The following is a 27599-nucleotide window of genomic DNA, read 5'->3' on the forward strand; positions in this document are numbered from 1 at the left end:
AATACTTCATCACAAGTACCTGTATATCATGATTTATTCATTAACAAGAAAGTGCTTTTAACAAGAAATCAACAAGAAATGTTTTACTTTTCCTTCGTGTTATACATTGTCATATAATTGCATATATGTTCAGTGACTAAATCGAGTCCTTGAAGGCGAGATCAATTGTGAACGCCACATAGCGCACAAGTACAAAATCGCTCAAAATACTTTAACACAAAAGACAGGTGAAGACAGGCGTGTGGCTTCTAACTTTGTTTTTATTATTTAATATTACATGTTAGGCGTTTACCTTTAATATATATTATTATATACAAGTATAACTATCACATAGTAAATGTAATAGGAGTTTACCAAAAAACTGGCTACAGTCTAGTGTTTAGTGCGTTCGATCATGTTTGTGGGCCTTTAGATGTGTATTGTTTATGCTAGCGGGCATCGTTCTTATAAAGCCCGGATTATATCCATCACATCACTGAACTTCATTTAATAACTATATGTCTATTAACTATAAGACTTTTAACTGTTAATAGCATTATATATGTAGTTATACTATGACCAATCACAAATTTTGTGTCCGAAATGGTGAAAATGTGTTCGATCCGTCTACTGTACTAAGTATAAATAAATAACAAATAAATTTTTTATTCAGGAAAAGTACATACATAGTTGATTTACAAACATAATGTTGGATTTATATATAGAGCTAGTACATACAATACCTAAAGCCACTAATACTCATAGCGTTTTGGGCAAATACGCATAGCGTTTCGGGCAAGTGACTAGTATCCGCTCAGTCAGCTGTTGTCACATTGAGTCCAATCAGCTGATGCTACGGTCACTGTTGTGATCGTCGTCGCCCCTCAACCAACAACAACAACTTGGTTGTTGTCACAGTCATCCCACTGTAGCTAGAAGCTAGTACAACAGTTAACTGGTGGTAGTCCACAGTCTGGTTGTGTTATCTACAGCTGGAGATACGGTCAGCTTGTGTTAATACGAGCAAGGCGCTGCTGGTTGGTCTGGAGACAATGACAGACCAGAAGGGACTTGGCACCCTAAGTCAAGAATAAAGTATCAGCACTCTTGAGTTTAGAGCTGGTGATAATGCAGTGGAGGCTACTAGTGGTGTCAGCAGGGTTGTGTGTTGTGTTGGGAGACGTCTCCACCTTGGACGGCCAAGCCAAGACTGGCCAGTTCTCGGACAATGGTAAAAAGAATGCCACGACAGTACCCGGGCCAGGGCAGAGTGGCGTCAAGCCCATGGCTGTTCGAGATGAAGCCGAGTTGAAGGTTTGCTCTTCGTGTATTTCGTTTTTGACGTATACTGTGCATTGTTGTATGATCATTTGTGTGTGCTGGCTTGTATATTATATAACATCTTTATGCCATATTTAATGTAGGGATGCCTTTTTTTTTCTATGCAGTACATTTGCACAAATTTTTTGGCTCACAATGCAGATATGAGCCTGACACATTGTATAACCTTGATTTTGTAGATATTGTACTACAGTCATACAATATGGCATAATAATAATAATAATAATGAGAAAATCTGTAGGAGCTGTGATGAGGGTTCAAATCTATGCTGTAGGTGTTCACACGCTTTAGTCAACTAGGCCACAAACACCCGCCACATAGGTTTGAACCCTCATCACGGCTCCTACGGATTTTCTCATTGACACATCACATTAGTGTGATTACTCTGTGTAATAATAATAATAATTATTGTATTTAAAAAAAATATTCAAAAGAATAATATACTGTGGATTGGATTAATGAGTGTTACAATGTATAGTATAATTAATGAAGAAACTAATACTCAAAACATTTAAGAAATTCATTAGGGTGATATGAAGATGTGATGAAACAATACTTAACAGGAAGTAAGCAAACATAAACATAGTTCAAGGTATTTAGTAAATGATATACTGTACAGTGGTATTTTAGTTTTCAAATTTAATTCGTTCCCAGAGACAATTCGAAAACCGAAATGAATTTTTCCATAAAAAATAATGTAAATTGAATTACTGTAATCCGTTCCACACTCCCAAAAATATTAACTAAAAAATGCACTTTATACAGAATAATACTCATAGGTACCTTACCTTTATTGAGGACTCTTGTTCACATATGGAAGACAGAAAAAGGGGAGGAAGAGAGGTGTTAGTGTTTGGAAGGGGAGTCCCCCTTCCATTATAACATAAGCAGTGATGACATTTCTAGGGTACTCTCTTACGTTTTGCAGGCATACCACTAAGACCTGGCTGTGGCTCACTGCTTGCTTGTCTTACTAAGAATCTGTCTATAGACACTTGTTTTTCCCTAAGTTTTAACACTTGTTTGTAGTGAGACTCACTATTAATGATCTTGTTTTTCCTCTATCATCATCCTCACAACTATTTTCTTAGGTTGAACTTTACCATTGACATTTTTGGAACCCATGGCATGATATATAATAACTTTTATGTTCAGAAACCAAAAAAACACAAAAACAATGAAATTCTTCACAAAGAATTCAAATGCGATATCACTAGGCGGGAGACACTGGTAAACTGAAGCACGCTATGTACTCGGTCAGTTATATGTGTATTGACAAACTCGTGCAATGTAAACTTCGAGTACTGAGTCAAATTTTTTGAAGAAATTGAGCTTGAGAACTGAAAAATTTGAAAACGGGGGCATTCGAAAACTGAGGTTCCACTTTACAACTTTTAAAGAAGGCATAATGTAAACAAAGCTAGGAGAAAATGATAATGAGTTATGGGGTAATACATCGCTAATTCTAGCTACAACACTGCTTTTATTACAGAATCCTGGTCACTAAATCCTAAATGTGAATAATTTTCCACATGTTCATTTTCTAAAGGAACACGAGGTCCTGTTTCATGATGCGTCGATGCACCAAACCGAGGCTGTGTGCTGTGGATGTCTGCCTCGCATTATGAACGTTGTAGCCAGCATTGGGTTACAATGTTCATAATGCAAAACATCCACAGTACACATCGGAACCATGCACATAGTCTTTAGCACTGTTAGGATCTTCTTTGATACCATTATTAAATATTTGCAGATGTACTTGTTTTTATCATTATTAAGTGATGTTGTGGACATAAGCTACGTATGTACATCATTGGGAGTGTGAGACTAATCTCTCAGTAAAGAGAAACTGAAGTTAGTGTCACAAATGTAAACGGGAAGATACATTGCACTGTATTACAGTATTTACTATTTATTTACATACAGTATTGCACTGTATGTATTTAGTAGTATTCCAAGAGTGTGGGAATACTACTAAAACAAGAATTAAGTATAAAGTAGATTTTTGGTATAAATACTGTACATTATTGTGCCTTATATATATGATAGATTAATTTCTACAGGATGCTGATGCCAAAGGCTTCCTTCCCACATCTTCAGTGAGAACAGTGCCTATGACCACCACCACCACCACCACAGAGGCTCCACAGATCAGTCTTCATGTCGGGAATAACACCATCAGCAATGTTTGCAACATTACCTCTGAGGATTACAGCAAGTTAACCTCCTTTTACCCTCAGCACTGCACCAAGGATGATGGGGAGCCAGAGGGACAAGACACAGATGGGTACAATACTTAAATGCTCATCAGTAATTAATTTTAATAAATATTTTTGAGGGTTGTTTTCCAGAAATATATTGTTAAGCTACAGTTTTGTGAGAAAAATGGCAATGGAAAGTTCCACAGCTGAGGAAAACATGAGTTCGATATTTTTTTATGTAACATAAAAATCTTTATAACCCCTTCTAATATGTCATATGATGTGAGAGCTCACTTTCCTCAAGTTTTTCATAATATACCATAACAAAAGATAAATTTGCGATTACTGCTTCAGGAGAAAGTCAAGGAGGTTTCCTGTTGCTGTAGAAAAAAAATTACCTGTATACATAGCGAGAACCCCCCCCCCCCCTCCCCCACTTCATTAGGCACTTTCAGCTTAGACATGTCTTGGTGTTTGTTTTTTCAATAGATTATTCTCTGTATCAACAATGGCACAGGTTACAGTCTCTCCTCGAGCCCTGTATGATTTCTGCCTAACACTTAGGTTGGAGTTTAACAGTCTGAAGGAGCAATGAAGCTTCTAATGGAGGTAAGGAGCTGACCATTGATGTGAGGCAGGAGGATATATAGCAAGAAAGCTGGAAAGTTGTGGGCAAAAGGAAAAATAGGCTATTTCCCTGTAAGGTGGGGCATGTATTTGAGTCTTCAACAGCATGAGTTCCTTTGTGTGAGAGAAGAGTCTCACACAGTAGAAGAGCTATAGATAGCACTTAATTAATTCAATAAGAGACTACAAGGATATTAATATGCAGGCAGAAACTAAACAGCATTCATTTGATAATAATGGAAGTTTTTAAGTCAGAGAGAGACAACAAAACATGACTTTTAGCTATCCATGAATTCACTCTTATTGGAAGCTATTCCAATGGTTAGTGTTAGTGTAAAGACACAGTACTGTATTATAGAAGCAGATCACTTCCCAACAATGTGTCGGTGTGATATGGAGTTGATGCTTTACTGCAGAGTTGCTGTTGATGTTGAGGCTGCCAATGAAACCCAACCATGCCACACTAGTGTTGACCTCCCTGAAGTAGGTGCTGCGGAGCAAGAACACCTCTCGTCCCTCTCCATATTTCTCATACTCTGCGTACTTGGTAAGTGCAATCATTATTTGTAATTAGCTGGTCATCAGCTTGTATGTAGTCACTATACAAGTTGGCAAAATGGAATTTTCTGTGCATAAATATTAGCTTGACTTTTAATATTTTTGGATGTGCAGCACAGACGCAAATTAGCTTTTAGTGTACTAAAATAAACACAGCTAGTGTCTGTGATGCAATGGCACCTTGCCATTCTGATACCCTACGGATTGGCAGCCTCAATGCTATGTTCCATGAACTATGAAGTGACCCAGCAAAAAAAAGTGTTTAATTACATTAAATGATTTATTTCCTTCTGGATATGAGCCCCACACTATTACTGCATACTCTGATTTTGGTTTTGTGTGTGTCAAACATTATTTAACATACGCTAACTCATTTTATGTGTGTAAGCAATTCTAAAATTAACCAGAATAACATATTCCTCTCTAACTATGCCCTTGAAATACAGTATAGATAGACATTGTGGTCAATCTTTTGTTGATATTGTTTACGATTAGTACTTACAGAATTATTTCTCTACTGTTTGGTATATTTTTTCAGCTGTGTGTGTGATACTGATCTTCTTTCTCCTGAAGACTAAGCTGAACTACCTCCCAGAGAGTGTGGCCTGTGTTATAGTTGGTGAGTTACAATCCTAAGCTTTGGAGCTTATCATCGGAAGAGCTCTGCAGTATATTTCAGGATTTAAAAAGGTTTTAATATTTGTAATTTTTGTCATATTTTTGTGTGCTTGGTGCTATGATTTTTTAATGTTATACAAGGCATTAATGTGTGTGTGTGTGTGTGTGTGTGTGTGTGTGTGTGTGTGTGTGTGTGTGTGTGTGTGTGTGTGTGTGTGCACACTTTAGAACTGGACTTGTAAATTTTTCTTTCACTGATCTTCAGACTACCTGATGGCTATACTTATCCACTTATGCAGGACCACTACTCTACTCTCACACAAAGGAACTCATGTTGTTGAAGACTCACATACATGCCCCACTTTACAGGGAAAAAGCCATTCAAATAGCTTTAGAACATGCTCTTGCTGAGCCAATAAGCATATCATCATACTACATTATAAATATTTGAGAACTGCTATATAAACCTTTGCAACAAAAGTGCCATTGTGATGAAGTACAGGCATACCTCAATTTAAGAGTTTAATTGGTTCCTGGAGATGCCTCGTATTCCGAAAACTCGCATTCCGAAGCTAATTTCCCCATAAGAAATAAAGGGAAATGAATTAAATCCATTCCTGACTACCCCAAAAACCCCACATCAAACTAAATTTTTATACCTAATTCATCTAAATAAACCTACAAAACTATGTTCAAGTTATTACTTACCTTGCTGTTGAATGCTGTAGGCGTATGGAAGATGGTGAGGAGGTGGGAGGAAGAGAGGAGTTACTGTTTGGAAGGGGAGTCCCCTTCCATTATCACATCAGGCAGTGAGGACTTCACTGGTATGCACACTCTGGCACATTTTGCCTGCATACCACTAGGACTTGCTTGTTTTACTAAGAATTTGTCTAATGACACTTGTTTTTCCCTACATTTTAACACTTGTCTGTAGTAAGACATCACATTATCATTTAAAAGGTCAATGCAACGGCCTGCTACAGCTTTATCTGGGTGAGTTTTTTCAACAAAACTTTGCAGTTCTTCCCATACTTCACACATTTTCTTAATCAAGAAGGGACATCCTTTACTGCCTCTACTCACAGCTATTTTCTTAGGTTGAACCTTACCAATGGGTTTCTTGAGACCCATGGCAAGATATATAATGACAACTTTTATGCTCAAATGGCCAAAAAAACGATAAAAAACTGTAAATCCTTGTGAAGAATTCAGGTGGGATAGTCACTGGACACGAGACACTGGTAAACTGAGGCGCGATCGCCATGCCACCACGCGCCAGTCGGCCTGTACACGTATCAACAAACTCGCGTCCCGAGGTAACCCTCGCCTTCCGAGACATATTTTTGGAGTAAATTCTGCTCGTCTTCCGAAAAACTCGCATACAGGGACACTCGCATTCCGAGGTACCACTGTACACCTTTTCACAAAAGTTAAAACTTTAATGCAAACACCGAGTGCCAAATCATGTAGGCATATCAGGTAATGATATTGCAAATGAAGCTGCAAAAACTACAACTAAAAGGAGGAATATAAACATTAACATACCACAGTCAAGCACAGTTAAAACAATTAAGAGTTAAGGCAATGCAGAAGATGTACAGTGATCGTAATGCAGCAGTTGCAGTGTAAAGACCTGGAGGATTGTACAAGAGTTTTAACTATGAACTGATTGTTTTATTGAGAGGGCACAATGGAAGAAAATAGCTGCACATGCACCATATCAAGCTTGGATATCCATATGCATGAGAAATAAGCTTCCAGGTTCCAGAGAACCTGGAAGGTTCTCCACAATGTCAACGATGTGGAGAAATGTAAGAAAGATCACTGGAACATTATCTAGCACAGTGCATTTACAAATTAAATCAGATTACCACTGATACTTAAAAATGCAATTGTAAAATACATGAACATAAACATACTGAAGTCAACATAAGAGTCAAACACTCGTCCACTGCTTAGGTAATATTGACATAAGTACAGGGTGTCCCTCAACTATGAGCAGGTTACATTGTGAAAAGGTGTTTGTAAAGCATTTGTTCAGAACATGGAACAAGATTTCTCACAAGCACAATGCTGTTAATGAGGGATGCATTCCTGGACCACTACATGTATGTGTGTGAATTGTAGCACAAAAACTGGGACATGGGAGGCAGTTTTCATGGGCGAGTGTTTGTATAGTGGGTGTTTGTATAATGGAGGACTCCCCCCTGTAACACATAGCAGGCCAGCCAGAGGTTAAGGCCTGCACAAAAAAATTCCAGCAGAAAAAAAAGTAGATCATTGTGGGTCATGGAGGCCTCATGTGATTCCTAAGGCTTGGTTGTACCAGCATGTAATCTATAGAAAGTTACAGAGGGACCACCAGAATAGTGCATTTCATTACATTCAACGAATGATTTGCAAGATATTCATATACAGGTATTGTGATGAGAAACATTGCAAGAAATGTACTGTAATTGTAATCATTTTGTAAATATACCATAAAGGTTTTTCATTGTGTTGGCAGGTGGTGTGATTGGTATGGTGCTGAAGATTTTGTACAGCCAACATATAGCAAACTGGCAGGTAAAATGGATTTCTTTACTATTCCATTACTTATAATTTTATTACTGTAATTGTTTTATTTCTGAACAGTATTGTATTCCTGTTGTCTTGAAGTAGTGATATACCCTTATAGGAAAATGCTTCATATAATTGAATACAGTAGAATCATGATTCTATGGAGATTAGTACTTTTAGACCTGTAAAAATGGACCAGTCAGTACAGGTTAGTGTATGTACTGTACTGTGTCGGTGATGGTTTGCCTCGTCTCCTCATAGTACAGTACCTAATTTACTCCAAGCAGTTGCTTGTTTTGTTGTACTTATGCTTTCTGGTGGATTTTTTCTCAGTCTAGAGGTGACATTTGATTTTCAAGCCGTCCCACATCTCTTAGATAAAGCCAGATATTGTTGCTATCTCCTGGTAAGGAGTAGTGGCTCTTTGCCAAGTGCATCAGGCAAAGGCCAGGCTGTACCAGTGCTTAATTCAGAGAGCATATCAGAAAAGGGCATTTCATTGCATTCAGTGCTTGATGTGTTAAAAATATTTCATTGGAGAAGGATCACTTTCCTCATAAATTAAAAATCTAAAAATGTTGTTTTGCATACAGTATAACCTAGATTATTGCCTATTGCTATGAAGCAGGAATTGCTTCATAGGTTTTCTATTTAGGTTGTTTTTAAAAAAAAAAATATAAAAAGTCTTAAAATTATGAAATTGGTATTTGAAACCTGTTATAAATGACAAAAATAAAAGTGGGACTTTTTAGAAAGTTACATATACTGTATGTTGATGTGCTGCATACCTTTGAATTTTGAAGGTTGATCTTAAGATTATTAAAGTATTAATACACGTATACAAGGAAAGAATCATTTTCTTGGAATCAGAAAATAGTACTGTAGTTAAAATTAAAGTCATGAGCATGCTTTTACTCAATTATAACAGTAATTTTAGCAGCGAGGAATCATGTTATCATAATGTAGTATTTCATTTGCTCCATTACTTTTATTAATTATTACATTCATTTTGATGTAACAGAAGGAGGAAACGTTCTCTCCCACGGTGTTCTTCTTGGTCATCCTTCCCCCCATTATATTTGAGTCGGGCTACAATCTTCACAAGGTAAGTAAATGTTCCCATTCAAATTTAACTTGCATCCAATTTTTCAATAGAATTATATAAATAAATAAGAATAATAAATAAATATTTATTTAGGTAAGAGTAAATACATAAAAGATGAGTTACAAACAAAATGTTGGATTTCTAGATAGAGCTAGTCCATACTATGCATGAAGACACTAATACACACAGCGTTTTGGGCAATTGAGATATATACAAGAGTTGTTACATTCTTGTACAGCCACTAGTACGCGTAGCGTTTCGGGCAGGTCCCTGGAATACGATCCCCCTGCCGCGAAGAATCGTTTTTTCATCCAAGTACACATTTTACTGTTGCGTTAAACAGAGGCTACAGTTAAGGAATTGCGCCCAGTAAATCCTCCCCGGCCAGGATACGAACCCATGACATAGCGCTCGCGGAACGCCAGGCGAGTGTCTTACCACTACACCACGGAGACTGTAATTGATTGTCTTAGACGTGATAAATTATGAAAGGTGTTCCTGAGCTGTTACATTCACCTGCACATGAACCCACAAAATGCATCCAAATATAAAGTCCAGGTAATTTTCAGTTCCCCCTGCTGGATCAGGACCTTACCTCAGTTATGGGCCTGGCCTCCTTCAGGTCTGCATCTGCCTTTTGGCTTTGGTATAAGGCCCCTTGATTCTTTCTGGAAATCCTCTACTTTCTTTAAGGGGCTTGGCAAGGATTCTCTTGAACCTAGACACTTGAATGGCAGGAAGTGAGTTCAGCCTTTCAGGTGGTCTTGGGCAGTGTTTTTTTGTTTTTATCTTTGCACTGCTTGAGAACTACTTGTTTGCTCCAGAGCTTTCCAAGGATGTAGGCAAGTGGCAGCTCCATGTTCAGCTGCCAGTGTTCTTTGGAGTTTTTATTGCAGAGAATCACAGGACTCGTTCCCATTTACCGATCATTTTATGTGTGGGTGATTGTTGAGCTGTTCTCAGATCAGCTCCATGATAGCCTGGATGTTCTGGCATCTGTCCCCAATATTGTGACAGGTGACAGGGACCAAAGAGAACTACTCCTTCCATCTGGTTGAGACACTGAATCATGGGTGAACAGTCCAAATGGAGACAAAACCCTGAGCCTGAGAGAATCTGAATCCTCTGTAGTGCATGCCACATGGCTGCAAATTCCCACACTGTAGTACTGTATGTGCCGAATGAAGGGGGGAGGAGACCAGTGGCCCTGGCCAGCTTGGCAAGCACTGGTCACAAAGCCCCAACCCAGAGCTGAGGCATCGGTGAAGACACCAGGGAACCGAACCCTAAAATGCCCAAAGACGAAGTCGGCGGTGCAGCAGCCAGTGAAAGGCCAATGGGGGCTGCACCCAATAATCACGGCAACAGCAAAAGGGGCTGCAGAGATAGATACCAGAACAACCATCAAAGCCAAATTCTACCTAGGGGGAAAACAACGAAGCTAAAATTCAGGCTCTGCATAACTGCTCGAGCAATTGCCGAGTCACCTGGCACAGACTCTGCGCCATCAGACAGTGGTGTTCCAGTTGGGTCAAGGCCCCCACAGGAAGGGGGTAAACGAAACCAACCAAGAATCCCACATGAACCCCAGCCAAGTCCAATCGTGGAATGGAACCAGCTAGGACTTCCTAAAGCTCACCAGGAACCCAAACCTGGCAAGCTGGGAAAGAACCAGATCCCTGGCTAGTAGACACGTGGAACCCACCAGGAACCCACACCAGCCAGTTGTCAAGGTCATAAGCTAGTCACTAGAAAATGGAGAAATGACTTTCACCATTTTCTGATGTGTGGGTACCCAGGTAGCTAAAACCAAGGAGCCACTAAGGAACCACCAGAAAGAGATATTTCATTACATTCATCACTGGTTTTTGTTACCTGATTACAATAATGCACTTGTATTATAATGCGTGCATGTGATGTAATTTGTGCTTTGTCTTACCCAGGGCAACTTCTTTCAAAACATTGGATCCATAGTTGTGTTTGCAGTGATGGGCACATTGATCTCCGCACTGATTGTTGGCGGAGGGGTTTATCTCCTGGGACAGGTAAGCTCATGTTAATATTAAATTAAATATAAAAATATGTCTTGAGTATATTTATGGAGCCATTACAATCATCTGAATATAAATATTGTAAATTTAAGCCATTTTCTTTTTCTCTGTAAATTACACATGGATTTTCTGGTGTGGAATGTAATATTTCTCCTCTGTATTGCTAACTAGTTAATGATAATATAATTTTGTAACAGGTATATTTAGTTTCAGTTCACTTTTGTGGTCTATATGAATGCATGTTTTTACCTGTGCACATTGCTTATTAACCGCAGGCTGATGTAGTATACCAACTAAGTTTTGTGGAGAGCTTTGCCTTTGGCTCTCTTATATCAGCTGTGGATCCTGTGGCAACATTAGCCATCTTCCATGCCCTAAATGTGGACCAAGTGCTCTACATGCTGGTGTTTGGGGAAAGTATCCTCAATGATGCTGTCTCCATCGTTCTCACCAGGTGAAGCATTATAATGATTTGTTCATCATGATTATGCTTATGTTTATGAAGAGTATGCAGCAGATGGTTACAACAGCAGGAGCTTTGCGTGTTTTCTCAGGGAATGTAGAGTACAGTATAGTAAACCAATTTTAGAGGGATCAATTTGTGAAGTTCAGTGTGTTAATGTGGAGCTGCAGGGTAAAGTGTGTGAGCAATTGTATGTCAAACTGACACCTTCACCATTGAAAAAGTACAAAGTTATTGGGATGTGTTTGGCCTTGGACACCAGGATGTGCTTAGCCTCGGAAGCCAGTGCGCTTGGCTGTGATTCCGGGGCGTGCTTGGCTTCAAAGGCTAGGGTGTGATTGGCTTTAAAGGCCGAGGCATGCTTGGCTTCAAAGCCAGGGCATGCTCAGAAATAGACATCAGGGTCCTGCTTGGTTTCAGACATTGGGGCATGCTCGGCTTCGGACATCAGGGTGTGCTTGGCTTCAGACGTCGGGGTGTAATTACCCGAGTGCAGTTATAGGATTAGAGCTATGCCCGTGTTGTCCCATCTTCCCAGTGCTTTTGTCATATGACACTTTGAAACTACTGATGGATTTGGCATCTACTACCTTCTCGCATAACGTGTTCAAACCATCTACTGCCCCGTTTGCAAAAGAAAATTTTCTAATATTTTCCAGCACCTTTGTTTCCTTACCCGAAGTTTGTGACCTCTTGTTCTTGAAGCTGCAGGTTTCAAGAATTCCTCTTTGTTAATTTTAAGGATTCCTGTTATTATTTTGTGTGGATTGATTCTGTCACACCTTTTTCTACTATCTTCTAGCTTTGGCATATTTAACACCTCTAGCTTCTCCTTGTAACTCTTCTTTTTCATTTCCAGAAGCCACTCTGTTGAAGGTCTTTGCACTTTTTCTAGTTTATTGATGTGCTTCTTGAGATAAGGGCACCATATAACCACAGTATAGTCCAGTTTTGGTCTCACAAGTGAAGAACAGTTTTTTTACCATTTAACCATCCATATACAGTATTTAAAAGCAATTCTGAAATTGGAAAGTGTAGAACATGTTCCTCACACAATGTCCTTTATCTGGTCCTGTGTGAGTCTGCTATTCATAATCACCCCTAGATCTCTTTCTTTGTCAGGGTTCTTTAGTGTCTTTCCACATGTGTAGGTTGTGTGGGGCTTATTTTCCCCTAATCCACATTCCATAATATTGCATTTATTCACATTCAGTTCCATTTGCCAAATGTTGCTCCATGCATTTGTTTTGTCCAGGTCATCTTGAATGGCATGACAATCATCTAAGTCTCTTATTTTCCCTAGTAGCTTAGCATCATCAGTAAACATGTTCATATAGTTCTGTATTCCTTCTGGTAGATTGTTCATATAGGTAATCAACATTACTGGCACAAGAACTGAACCCTGTGGTACTCCACTGGTAACACTTCTGTGTGATACATTACTTCTGATTACCACCCTCATCTTTGTCAGAAAATTTTCATCCATTGTCAGCAGTCTGCCTGTAATGCCTCCAGCATGTTCCAGAACAACCTCTTGTGTGGGGCTCTGTTAAAAGCCCTTACTTTTTATTTTTATTTAATTCCAAATAAACACGGTGAACCCAACCATCTCTTTCCTATAAAATCTCTGTGGCTTTATCATAGAAACCAAGTAGAGATGTTACAAAGAATCTTCCTGTTCGAAAACCATACTGTCTGTCTGTCTGTTATTGTGCAAACAATGAGTCACAACATGGCTAAAAATATGATGACCAAACGACACATCAGAAGATGGAGAAGCGAGGACGTTTCAGTCCGTCCTAAACCATTATCAAGTTGTATGTATATGTTATTGTATTGGCTTCAGACATTGGGGCGTGCTTGGCTTCGGACAGTAGGGCACACTTGGCCTCGGACAGTAGGGCACACTTGGCCTCGGGCAGTAGAGCACACTTGGCCTCGGACACCTTAGTTTCCTTTTCCTTCAACAACGGGGTGTACTTTGCCTGAGTCACAGAGATGTGCTTGCAGTTGCTTAGAATATGAGTAGTGGATGAGTGGAATGTGAGAGGAATAGATGAAGATTATAGTACATTTAAATGATGTGCTTTTCATAATAATTTTCAAATTAAGGCATGTGAAATGAAATTATAAGGTAATGAATTATTAAAGCTGAATCAAAAATAAGGTAAAAGTAGCATCACCTTGGATTGTAGAAGCTGAAAATGGTTAGTGAGTAAATGATGCATTGTATATAGATGGACACAACACTATTGATCACTTGCAAACACTAGCACCTCTCATCAACTCATCAATCTACTTTTTCTTCTTCATTAAATTCATCCACTGGTGAATTCATTCCCCTAAACATATTCATCTTCTTTTCATACATTTCTTTACCTTCTCTCAAAGCATATTGTTATTTGCTCTACATATTTTATTAAAAAAATTTCTATAACCTCATTTAAATAATTTCTTCCACTCCAGCTACCCACCTGGAGTCCGCCAAACCTCAGGTATCATCGGGAATGGAACCTAGCCTCACATCATTCATAACATTTTTGTCTTTCATAATTTTTCCAAGACAGCCTTAATTTTCTCCCTTGAACAACAACTATCATTTCTGCCTTTATTGCTGTGTGTGCATAACATCAATACAATTTACAGTATTAAAATTTATTAATAATAATAATTTATATTACTGTATAAATTGCATTAAAGATGAGTTGATTTTATAATCTGGTGGAGAGTAGTTGTGCTTTGATGGTACATATAATTATAATTTGTATCAAGTTTATTGCAGTAAGATTAGATAAAGTAGTTACAAAGTAACAACATTTAATGGCAATAACATGGTTACCTCTGATATTTTTGTTTTCAGTGGTAATCAATCCAGTTCAACTGCCTCCGTATCCGATTCAAAAGGGGCAACCCCCTACCGAATCGGGTCAATACATAATGTTTGCACCCACCAATAATTCTTATATACAGGAGTTAGGAATTTGATATGAAATTGGTTATCAATAATTGCTCTATTATATGCAATATTCAAATTTATAAATACATACTGTTATAAATCAACTTTCTGATAATTTTTGTTTAATATAGATGATTAATACAAAAAAATTTACTTGAATTTACCCGAAGGCCACTAACACACTAGTGACCTTGACGAGGACGGGAAGCCAGCAGCCTCCCAAAGATCCCCCTATTTGTCCTGTTGATTTTTTCAACCTAAATATATTTTAAAGTTCAACATAGTTTTGGCATTTGTTGCTTCGGCAGGTATGCGGTTCCAGGGGTTAATAACCCTATGAGTGAAAAAGCATCTCCTGTTTTCTGTTCTACATTGTGGTTTGTTGAGCTTGAAACTGTTGCTCCTTGTTTGTGTTACATCTGACATTTTGAAGAAATTGTCTGGCTCAATATCCTCCAAATTGTTCAGTATTTTAAAAGTTTTGATGCGATCATCCCTGTTGTGTCTGGTTTACTGTGATGTTCGCCATGTGGCCCTCGGCTGTTCCTGGTATGAGAGGTGACTTAGTTATGGAACTAGTATTGTTGTACTGTACTTAGTATTGTTGCCCAGTGTTGAACATTCTTCAAAGAAGCTATGTCTTTCTGAAGATGAGCCTGCTTGGATACAAGAACTCAAGTAAACACCAGAGATTTATACAGTTGAACAATACTTCTTTTTCCTTAAAGACAAAGGTACACTTGATTATTCCCGATGTGTTATAATGGATTTGTATGTGCCCAAATGTGCTTCATTGTTATTAATAACGGTATTTCACTAAACTACTCTCCCATCAGTTTATTTACTCGGCCTTTAAAAACATACTGTCATATGTATTTAAAGTACATATGACAGCACTAATGGCAATCTTGTCATTAGTTTGTGAAGGTAAATCGCAAACATTTTCATGCATTATAGTGGATGTAAGCCCATTGATTGTTTTCCTTGAAGGAATGGGGTTGCCTTGGGTCTTGGCAGGTCAAACAAAATTCCTTATGGAACAAAATGCCTCACCTCATATAGTTCATTTAAGTGAGGACACACTGTATACTGTATATATTTTAAAGTCATAAAGAAACAACACAATGCTGTATTATTTTCACATGTATTTTAAAACCTTCACTAGTTTCCCATTCACTTTAATGAATTCTGCAATTCTCTTTGTATATTCTTGTATGCTTGTTATTGTCCTATAAGATAATGTTCCAGAGTGTATTACCAAAATATAACCACCACCTTGACATCTCTGCTGATGTTCCACAGTCTCCTAGAGTTATTCCTATTCTTTTTAGCAATTTTATTTACACAGTTCAATTTTATTTACACTGCGGTAACCTGTGTATCTGGAAAAAAAAAAACATTTCCTTACTGCACTGCTTCAAACGAGATGCCATACAAAGGATATTCTTTAAGTTACACCTAAAATATTATTATTTATTATCCTTAGAATACCAATAGGAATGTTTTTTATTTTGCTTTATTTCAGTACCATCATTGAAATGGCATCTCCAGCTATGGCATCCATGGGATCTGGAGAAGCAGTACTTTACACAATCTGGAGATTCTGTGTTATGTTCTTTGCGTCAGCGGGTATTGGCGTAGCCTTTGCTCTGCTGAGTGCTCTGACCCTCAAGCACGTTCCTCTGAGGGAGTACACCTCCCTCGAACTCTGCATCATGATCGTCTTCATTTATGCTCCGTACACCCTTGCAGAGGGCATACATTTGTCAGGTAATACAATATGTAGTATGTCTAATTATCTACACTAATACCTGCTAAACACAACCATATCAGCTGAGAGTTTGGAATAAACGAATTCTGATAGTTCTTTACAAGAATTTAGTTTTTCTGAGCTGGCCTCCTTGGTTACTTTCTGAGTGAGGGTCCGCATACACTAGAAAGTTTTCTTTTGCAAACAGAGTGGTAGACAGAGCAAGTTAAGTGAGGTGGTGGTGGAGGCCAAAACTGTCAGTAGTTTCAAAGTGACAAAGAGTACTGGGAAGACGGGACACCACGAGTGTAGCTCTCATTTAGTAACTACACTTGGGTAATTACTACAGAGGCCAGGTGCCAGGCACTCTATGACTTTGTCCCACCATGGCATGTATCTTTTCAAACAGTCATGCAAAGTGATTGGGAGGAGAACCAGAGGAGAATATCCTTGGTCTTCTGCTAAATCAGTCACACTCTGTAAGACAAAAGATCTGAAACAAGCTGAACACCCAATTCCTAACAATAATTTTGTCAACAGGTAACTCCACTGGTGACACTCCTTAGTGGAGTACTACAGGGTTCAGTTCTAGCATCAGTAATGTTCATTGTCTGTATAAGTGATCAATAGTCTGGGTGTTGAGGAAATACTACTAATAATTGACATCATTCTCCTAAGTACAGTACTGTGAATTTTAGTCTGCCACTGACTTTCCAGATTAGTATTCAAAAAAAGGTTGTCGATTCCCAGAATTTGGTTGCTAAATTAGACATTTGATGATACAAATAAAGCTTATTTTCTTTAAAGAAATTTCCCCCTTTACAGGTATAATGGCGATCTTGTTCAATGGAATTGTGATGTCGCACTACACCCATTTCAACCTGTCACCAGTGATGCAGATAACTATGCAGCATCTTATGAGAACATTGGCCCTTATTGCTGAATGTACAGTTTTCATATACCTGGGGCTAGCACTTTTCAGCTTTAGACACCAGGTTAGTTTTTAAACTTTCAGATGAGTTGACTATAGCAACAAATTGTCTGATACCTTCGTTTTAAAATGTTAAAAGAATTATAAAGTTCATAGAGTACAGTATAAACATGTTGATTCTCCACATCATATAGTATTTGCAGTTTATAATGTACATATATTTTTGAACTCGGACGTATATTTGGGGACAAATGTGCGTATATTTATACTTGATCATCAACAACACCTGGAAGCCACCCACCAATTACCAGTCAGCTTTCTTTGGGGTCCTAACTAAGAGTGTCTGATGTGGAGCTAAAGGAAATAAAAATGTGAAGTTTACAAGGGTCTTCTAAGAGCAAGATGGAGATTAAGGGAAAATAATTAGGACTTGGCAATGAATGGATATCATTGAAGATAGGGATATTAGGAAATACATAAGAGAGCAAAGATAATGATAGGAAGTAACTGCCCATCAAGGTCAGGGAATGCAATTGACTGACAACCGAGTCAAGGGATCTGCAGGGCCGAACAAGGCTGCATGGAGGGTTATTCATACAAAGATAAAGACGTATATGAGGGGGGGAGGGGGGGGAGGGATGCGAGGAAAAACACTATAAAGTGAGCAGTGAAAAATTTAAGAGGTGTGTATGTGAGGAAATAGTTAATGCAGTACTAAGGTGGCTGACAGGCTCCAGGCATATATATATAAATGGAAAGACCATTGAGAGGATACAAAGATGATAACAGGGAAGCTGGGTAAAGATTATAGAGCACCTAAGGGATAAATTCAATAAGGAATAAGTAAAATATATAATAGGAAATAAAGGGAATGCAGAAGATGCAACAGCCAGATGTATACAGAAGAGAATGAAACACAGAGGGTAGTTAATTAATAAGAAACCAAAATGAAGGCAGAGTGATGATTGTAGAGAAAATGTACTCATTGGAAAGTATATACTGCATTGAAAAAGACTTTGCCATTTTTAAAGTGGCACCAGGTTACAGGTGGAGATATAAATGTGTGTTATTTCTGCATTTATAAACTGCCAGAATGAGAGAGATGGACAAGGGCAGGCACAGTACTGCAATGAGGCTGGGTAGAGTGTAAAATAGGATCATTCATAAAGTCTGAGAGAGTCCTGCAGTTCGTGAGATTGAATAGTGTACACTACCTGGAATATCAGGGGTAATCAAGAGGTCGAAGAACCAGAAGGGAAAGGAGTTGTTTCTCTCTTGAGAAAGAAGTGGTTGTTTCTCTTACAATACTGTAATGTGTTGAGGAAATAACAATGATAGCATTAGACAATCTTTAGGATTATGTAGGCATGACAGCAGCAGATAATAAAAGGATAGTGACATTAGGCATATATTTAACTCCCCGGTAAACAGCAGAAGGCCCAGGAGAGAGTATGATAAAAGCAATAAGTACCTGAAGATTGTCGAGAAAGGTGGCAATAGTGGCAGAGGTTGTAGTTCACAAATACTGTATATATGTATATATGTATATATGTATATATGTATATATGTATATATGTATATATGTGTATATATATATATATATATATATATATATATATATATATATATATATATATATATATATATTATATATATATTATATATATATTATATATATATTATATATATATTATATATATATATATATATATATATATATATATATATATATATATATATATATATATATATATATATATATATATCTTACTGTACTTGTATATACATAACTATAGCTCAACAAAATAGGCAAGATATTCAGATTTGATGTGAGTGTAATGTTTCACTGTTGCTTTTCTCTCCATTTTGACAGTTTCATTTGGCCTTGGTATTATGGAGTATTGTGCTGTGCCTCCTGGGTCGGGCCATGAATATTTTCCCTCTCTCTTGGCTTGTTAATAAGTTCCGTGACCACCAGATCAACTACAAAATGATGTTTATTATGTGGTTTAGTGGTAAGTAACAGAATTTTTCAAACAATTTTTAGTGTTATTTTTAAGTCTAAAGATGGTTTATATAAAGTTTATAAAAAGTCAAACTTTATTTTAAAAATTAAAAGTCATTTAATCTCCAAATGGTTCTGGTGTGAATGGCTTCTAAGTATCTGGTGTAATTAAGTGTAATTGCCTGACTGTACTTGCAGAATGAGAACTATGTTCATGGTGTCCCGAGTACTGTCATATGATGCTTTGTAACTACTGACTGTTCTGGCCTCCACCACCACCTCACTTGTTCCAACTGTCTACCATTGTTTGCAAAAGTGAACTTTCTATATTTTTTGGCAGCTTTGTTTTCTTAGTTTGAGTCTATGACCCCTTGTTCTTGAAGATGTAGATTTCAAGAATTCTTCTTTGTCACTTTTGTTGATTCCTGTTATTGTTTTGCACATGGTGATCATATTGCTGCTCTTTCTTCAATCTTCTAGCTTCAGTATATTTAACATCTTTAGCCTCTCCTTATACCATATAAACACCTGCACCACAAGTATATGTACAAACCCCCCTTTTCTTACCTTATCAACATCAGATTGGAGGTTTGCAGTGTCCTCTATATTGTCTACTCTCATGGAAAATCCTTGTGTCATCTGCAAAAGATGATACAGTACTATACAGTAGTTTGTATCCTTGTCTATGTCTTATATCCTTGTCTATATACAGACGAGAAAACGTACCAGAGCAAGCACGGTATCTTGGGGGACTGAGATTTTTATGGTGAATGATCCGGAGTTTACTCTGTCGATTATTACACTCCAAGATATTTGTTAGAAAGTTAAAGATCCAACCCCCTACTTTGCCAGCAATTCTTTTTGAGCGCATTTTGTATGCAATAACACGATGGTCACATTTTTTTTAAAGCTTTTGCAAATTCTGTATAATACATAAGCATCTTGCTTGTCTTCCAAGGAATCTAAGGCCATGTCTTAGTAGTGTAGCAGTTGTGAGAGGCAGGAGCACACTGTTCTGAGCCCATGTGGCCCAGGGTTATGTAGGTGATGTGATTCCATGTGTTTTGTAATCCTACTTCTTATCACTTTCAAACATTTTTATGATGTGTGATGTTAGATCATATGAACACCTCCCCTACCACTGTGTGAACGCTCCCCCCACCACTGCAAGCATGTAAACGCTTTCCCCCACCACCAGAAGCATGTGAACGCTCTTCCACCACCGCTAGCATTTGAACGTTCTCCCACCACCGCTAGCATTTGAAAGCTCTCCCACCACCACTAGCATTTGAACACTCTCCCACCACCGCTAGCATGCAAACGCTTTCCCACCACCGCTAGCATGCGAATGCTATCCCACCACCACTAGCATGCGAACACCTTCCCTCTCCCCAATAACTAGCTATAATGATAATGGTCCAGGACAGACCAAAACATTGTCGTCTTTTCATCTTCCGGTGTGTAGTTTGGTCATCAACAAAATCACAAAGTATCATACTGACATACAGTATGTTCATAAATTAGATATTAAAGCCGTAAATATTCTTCAGTTTTATATTTTTCAAAATAAATCCTAGGGCATAATGAAATTGAGCATTTGAATGACTGCCAAAATGAGTGTGATACACAGGCTTACTACACCATTCATAAAATGTTTTTGGTGGAGACACGTACCTCATAACTCGGTGCACTGTGTATCCAAGACGTATCCCGTGTATCCATATCAGAGTACAGTACAGTATATTTACCTTGGTCCTTGAAGTATTAAATTTTATATGCCTTTTCTACACACCACAGGTGAATTGAATACTGTACTGCACATTGTTTAGTCATATATATATAGTACAGTACAGTAGTTAGTCATTGTATAGCAGGTGAATGACTAAAACTCTGTACATATAACTAAAAAATCCAGTAAACGAGTCATACTATTTTCAAATTCCCAGAGATTACTCCCTAGGAAAGATTGATGTAAAATGAACCACTTCATTTTTCCCAGGATTACGAGGGGCCATTGCTTATGCTTTAGCCCTTCACTTGGAGTTCAGTGATGAGAAGCGGCACGTAATTGTAACGACGACTCTCACCATTGTATTGTTCACCATATTTTGTCTTGGGGGCTCTACCATGCCTCTTATTAAGGTAAGCACGGTATATTGGGTTAATTCCTCGCTAAAAAAATGTTGATTAGAACTTAGGGGCCCCAAGGATGGTTTATGTCAAAGCTGAAAGTTCTTAGCTTTAAAATCTTCAGCCTATGCTGATATTCGAGGTCACTCAGTTTTGTGATGAATTTGGTTACAGTGCATTGAACTTTTACATGTGATGGAATGCCCTCTTGAACGTTCAAGCATGACATAACTTAAGGAAACTCTAGAGAGAGCATTACCACAGAGAAAAATGATAGTGTCTATATGGAGAGTTATTAATTACAAGTGTAGCAATAGATGCAGTGACAAAGATGAAACATGAGGCATTGTCCTTAACCATAAGAGGGAAACATTGGAATGATGGAACAGATAGAAATGGAATAATGGCTGTAGAAACATTATTTAAGAAATGCAGGTGATATTAAGTGGAAAGGGATAAGGAATATGAAAGCATACACAACATTTTGAACAATGAAGAATTCCAGGTGTCAAGTGTAGGATTGTAACGTGATTTAAGAGAAAACCCTTGTAGAAACCTTGCTTGGACATGTAGAAACTGTGTTGGTGGAAGGGGGAGCAGGAAGTAACCACTTATCATTTCAAGGGGACAGCAGAGGAAAATAGATAACTTTGCCTATAAGGTAGCTTATTCTATGCTAAATAATCTTGTGAAGGGACTGCTACAGTACATGCAAAATTTATAATACCAGTTGCACATAATTACTGTAATCAGGAAGACAGATGAAATAGAATACTGTATTTTACCAGTAATTTAATTTTACCTGTTTTGTCTCCCTAAGTACCTTAAGGCTGACAAGAAGCAGAGAAACAGACGACCTAAGGAACGCGATAAAGAAATGACCCTGAGCAAAACTAGAGAATGGGTAAGTTTAATATTTTTTTCAGGAGGGAACCCCCAGTGGCTCCCTGAAGCTTTCTTGCTGAGATTGCTCCATACTAAAAGATCTCACCAGTTGAAGAATTTCTATTTGGCCTTTTTACCAGAGCCAGAGCCTGGGGCCCCCCTTCAGAGGAATGGGGAGCAAGTGACAATCCACCACCCACTGGAAAAATCCTCCAGAAAGACAGCAAACCTTTACAGACAACTGAAGGTTCATAGAAATGAAGCCTCGGAATCACCAAACAACTCTCCAAATGATTCAAATAGAATAAGGGATTTACTCAAATTAGTCCAAAATTCACTAGTACTGTACTGATTACCACCATCAGGCAGCCCTGCCCTACCCTTCAGCAAAGTCCCCATCTTAGTTCTGTTTGCTCATGATGCAGTGAGAAGAGCTGTTTGTAGTGTTCTGGTCCATCAAATTCTGGGCAAGCCCCTGTTTCAAGACAAGTGCTGGCCATCCTTCAGTTCTGTTGTCTTGTGGAGGCAGGTTGAGAGTCTTCAGTCTCTTTTTTTTTTTTTTTTTTTTTTTTTTTTAAACCCAGCAGTGGTTTGTTTTGTTGCAGGCAAAACTCGCTGACTTTCTGGACATTTTACCACCTCACTGGGTGAGGTGGCGAAATGTCACCATTCCCTCGCCTGTGAGGGTCCAGGTTCTGGTCCCTGGTAGGCCTAAGAACAACATGGCTGACGCAACTTGGTAGATGGGAACCATCTCGGTGTGTAGCTTCAGGGAGCCTCCAGTGTCTCCCAAAAAAAGGCATTTCATTAAATTTAACACTGGTCTTTTGTTCTGAGGTTAGTTTGTTTCACGTAGCACTGGAAAAACTTCCAGAAACCCAGTGTTGAATGTACCTCCCCCTCCCCCTGCCATCCCTCCAGGTTCTTCGTGGGTTGTTCATCCAGCCCATCCTCCTAAGATTTCCCAAAATAAAGAAACTATCATATTAAAATGCCCTTACCTTAACCTACCAGAGGACCCAAAACAGAAAACGGGACAGTGTGCCAACTTATCGAACTACTACCGTTTTCTAGTGCGACAATTTTTGGCCTTGGGTAAAGTATTGAACATGTACTTTAAACGTGGACAAAATGAGACGTTCTATTAGGAGGACGGGTTAGTTCATCAGCTCCAGAACTGAGATGGGGAGTTGGCTAAGGGCTGGTACCAGGCTACCGGGTGGCTGTAATCAGTATTTAACAAGTTTGTAGCTAGTTAAGTTAATCCCTTGTTCTGTGTGAATCATTTGCAGAGTTGTTTGGTGTTTTTGAGGCTTCAATTTCTGTTGTCTGTAATGTTTTTGCTGACTTTCCAGAGACAAGGGTTTTTCCATTGGGGTAATGCACCTCTGTGGAGGGCTAGGTTCTTGCACTGGTTCCTGGTAGACTAAACAGAACTTCCATTACTGATAGCTTCAGGGTGCCACCAGGGCTTCTCCAGAAGGCATTTCATTACATTCAACAGCGAGTCTTTTTTTCTGCTTGTTATTTTAAAACATAACTTTTCTTAATAGTTTATGCAATCAGTGTTCCAGAACCTGACTTTTATTCATTCAACCATTTTGAAATTATAGTAGTACTTAATTTTTTCTAAATGGGCATCATTCATTGAAACAAAAAGCACCCAGTTGGGCTGATGGTTGAACCCATTAAACAACCCAAGGTATCTGAGCAGATCATCAATTGGCACCATGCAGATTTCAGATTTCTCTGACTCTTTCACAAATACTGTATATTAAGGCCCTTCAGATTAAATTATACATTTTGTACAATGTACTGTGTATAATTTTCAGGGTCAAGCATTGGATTCTGAACATTTATCAGAGTTCACAGAAGATGAGAGCGACACACCAATGGGTGCACAGGCCCGAGGATTCCTACGCCTCGACCTTCTGTATCTCCGTCCATTTCTCATTAGGCGTGTGACACATCAAGAGGTAGGCTGTCTCATCACTGCTGGTGTCTGATATTATGAATAATATTTCTCTCATTTTTATTTCCTAAAATTATACTTTCAGATTGTAATAGAAGAAAGGTACCAATATGCATAATCAAATTAAATTATTAACAGGAATGATAATCTTTCTTTTTAAAGTAATGATGTTTGAATACCTCTGCACACCATTCCTGCCAAAACCCACCATGTTGCCCAGAGTTGTTGCCTGGTTCCTTTCCAGTTGCACAGTACAGTGTGAGCTTGTAGCCATGTGGCATGCCCTGAGAAGGATTCAGATTCCTGTAAGCTCCAGGCTTTATGAATTGATCCGGTATTCTTGGTTTCCAGTTCCAAGACGCATGTTATCCAGGTCATCAAGGTATCATGAAGTCCACCCAGCCTGCGATCTCCCCGCATGCCTACAATATTCAGAAATACACTGCCCTTTCCGCAGTTTTTGCTATCATGTTCTGGGCTGATATTTGGACACGAGGTTTTAGCAGTCTAGCAATTATTTGGGTTTTGCCTCTCGACCTGGAGTCTCGTCTTCATTCTCACTGCCTGTGGTTTCTCCTATTTCCTAGTGAGTCCCCACTTTCTTCTCTGTGGGTAATTAGCTTCAGGGAGCCACAAGGGGCTCCCTGAAGCTAACAAATGTAATGAAACTCCTCTTTGTGGGTGAGCCCGTGGCTCCCTTATTCCCTTTTTCCCACTCAGGGCGTCAAACAGTGGGCACTATAACCTCCAGGATTCCCTTCACCCAGTTTGTAGGTGTTAAAGCTAACAAGCTTGTGCTTGTTTTGAAAAATTCAATCTATTTACATTGTCATTTGGGAGTTTTGGGGCTTCATTCTCATTAAACTCGGCAGTGGTCTTCATTGATTCGCTGACTTTCTGGATGCTTTCCCAGTGTGGTGTCTCACTCCCTATGAGACACCTCCACAGGATGTCTCATTCATCACCGATCGTGAATCAATGACATCATGAGATTTCCTCTCCACCACAGCCAAAGCTACATAAACAATTTCTTTTTAAATCTCCCATTGCCAGTGAATGCATTTTAACATTACAGTACAGTATTAGAACAAATTTAAAAAATTTCGTGCACACAATGTAGTTGTTATATGAAACAGGTGTGTAATATAGGGATTAAGTTTTATTTTGCGGAGTCTACAGGTATGGTAAAGTTTTGATTATTACTGTACAGTATATTTATTGTGTTAATAATTTAATACGGTGCATCATAATTTACAAACCCTGAGATCACAAAGCATTGTTATATCTTGATGTGTTCTGATATCTATAAACAATATTATCGATGTTTCTATAAGTTGGAGTATCTGCATCGGTTTATAAGGTAGTATCTGCATCAGCCAAAATTTGGGTATCAAACATTTCTAGTTGTTATATCCAGGGATCTGGATGATCTGAATCCATATACAGGACTATAATGTGAAGTACAGGTATACTGTGTATAATTCCCTAAATCTTTATATATTGCAACTTAGCCTAATATATCTACCACAGGTGCGGTCACATGCCAATGACCTGAAAAAGCAGTGCTATCAGTCAATCAATGTTCAAGCCTCAGAGTCTGAAGAAGAAGAAGAAGACGAAATCTTCACAGCTCGCTAAAGATTTTTTTTTTTTTTAACAAGACTATGATCAGTTTGCCTGTTGTTGAACTGTTGCCTCAGTGCTGCCCACACTTCTTTTCTTGGTTTATAATATCGCACTAAAATGTGCTAATCTGTATTAATTTGTCTTCAGTTCAGTCAAAAATATACTGTACTGTAGACAAGAATATTGAAAGATATTATTATTGGTTTTCTTTTGGTGAATATTAAGAGTATGGTGTGCCAATACCAGAATACTGTTGTCTGCAGTGTTTACAGGCAATATTTCTGTAAATGTTCAACAGGTTAATAACTTAAAGTTTTATTGTATAATGCATAAGAGGTTGCCATCTGAATTTTGACATGATGAATACCTTAAAAATATATAAATGTATTGCTCATTTTACAATTTCTATATACAGTAGTGTTATATAATTGCTAACTACTTTGACAGTTACAAAGGTATGACAACTTTCTACATTGCATTTCACGCCATAAATGTTTATATTGTATAAATTTGCAGAGATCTGGTGACTACTATATAAAACACACATTTTATACGTCTTCTGTGTCCCAGTCATTAAAACAATTTGCTATAGAATATTTTTAATAAATTATAATGTGGCCATACATAACTGTAAATATAATTGTACAGTTGTACCTATTTTGTTAAAGTATCCTTGGTAGGGATATCTTTGGGTTGTCTTATTTTATTTTCTTCCAATACGTTTGTTCAGCATTTGGAATGCCTCATACTATTATGAATGTGATTCATGAATAATTCATAATGCTAAGGCAGTGTGCTGCCTATGCAGTCCCTATTGACTTTTAACTAAAAATCTTGTAGTCCCCTCCCCAATCTAATGAATTGATTCATACTGAACCTGTATACAGGGAAGTTCCCAACATACGAACATCTGAACTTATGAATAGTCTCAAATCCCCATTTTAGCTCCTTGTCCTGTTATATGAACCCATTCCCATCTCCCCACATTATGGATAGTGCAGGTAAGCGGGAAGAGTCGCTTTTACAGGGTAAAAACTGGCTAATCAAGGTATGAAGGATCATAACCGGATTGAATTTTGCTCATTAAATGTATACAGTACTGTAGATGAAATCTGGGTTCAGGTAAATAGGACTTTACTGTACACTCTAGTATTTTTTCTAATTTGACATATTTGTGATACAAAAGTGATGTGGTTGTAACCATAATTATCTAGTCAGGTTAGGATTTAAGTGAATTTTGAGGTAAAGTTTGTAATATTTAACAGTAAACAGGTAGTAATAATTTTACTTTGCAAAGAGCATTTCTTAACAATATTTATCCTGGTTCTCATAATTCATTACATATATACCAGTCTAATCTTTCCCACTTTCATGATGTAGGGTGTTATCAGCCTAGAGGAGAAGAGTGAGATACAAAGTAAAAGGTTACAGACTTTTAATAATGAAACATTAAAAATATCACTCGAGCCATTCATATAATCATTCACAATGCAATATAGCATCACAGATACGCACACATTACTTCACTCCAGCAACCAACACCAGTGAATTGGCATATACAGTACTGCAAATTATATAAAACACTTCTTAAAAATTGCTTCCACCTAGCCTTGTTCTTTGCTATATTCTATGCACTAACCATACATGCACATCATGTCTGCACACTCTTTTCCCTGACAATCTTCCTCTTCCTTAAAATTCACTTTAATATACACCATTCTGTTATCCGTTTGTGCAACATAACAAAACCACCCATCTTGACATACTCTTTACTTTTGCAATTTATTAACTTGCACACTACACATATCCATGATCTTTTTATTCTTTACTTAATCTACT

General features: G+C 38.0%; 1 protein-coding gene across 1 annotated transcript; it reads left to right on the plus strand.

The window, feature by feature from the left end:
- Positions 1-809: 809 nt before the first annotated feature.
- On the plus strand, positions 810-26413 carry LOC123764758 (Na[+]/H[+] hydrogen exchanger 1). The gene is made up of 15 exons (XM_045752860.2): positions 810-1293; positions 3384-3607; positions 4565-4695; positions 5245-5325; positions 7834-7892; positions 8908-8991; positions 10935-11036; positions 11318-11496; positions 15987-16231; positions 17037-17206; positions 19016-19157; positions 21147-21289; positions 22098-22181; positions 23995-24138; positions 25665-26413. The coding sequence occupies exons 1-15, from the start codon at positions 1108-1110 to the stop codon at positions 25770-25772; spliced, it is 2082 nt and encodes a 693-aa protein (XP_045608816.1). The 5' UTR covers positions 810-1107; the 3' UTR covers positions 25773-26413.
- Positions 26414-27599: the final 1186 nt, after the last annotated feature.

The sequence above is a fragment of the Procambarus clarkii genome, chromosome 48 (genome assembly GCF_040958095.1).
Source record: "Procambarus clarkii isolate CNS0578487 chromosome 48, FALCON_Pclarkii_2.0, whole genome shotgun sequence".
Classification (NCBI taxonomy): domain Eukaryota; kingdom Metazoa; phylum Arthropoda; class Malacostraca; order Decapoda; family Cambaridae; genus Procambarus; species Procambarus clarkii.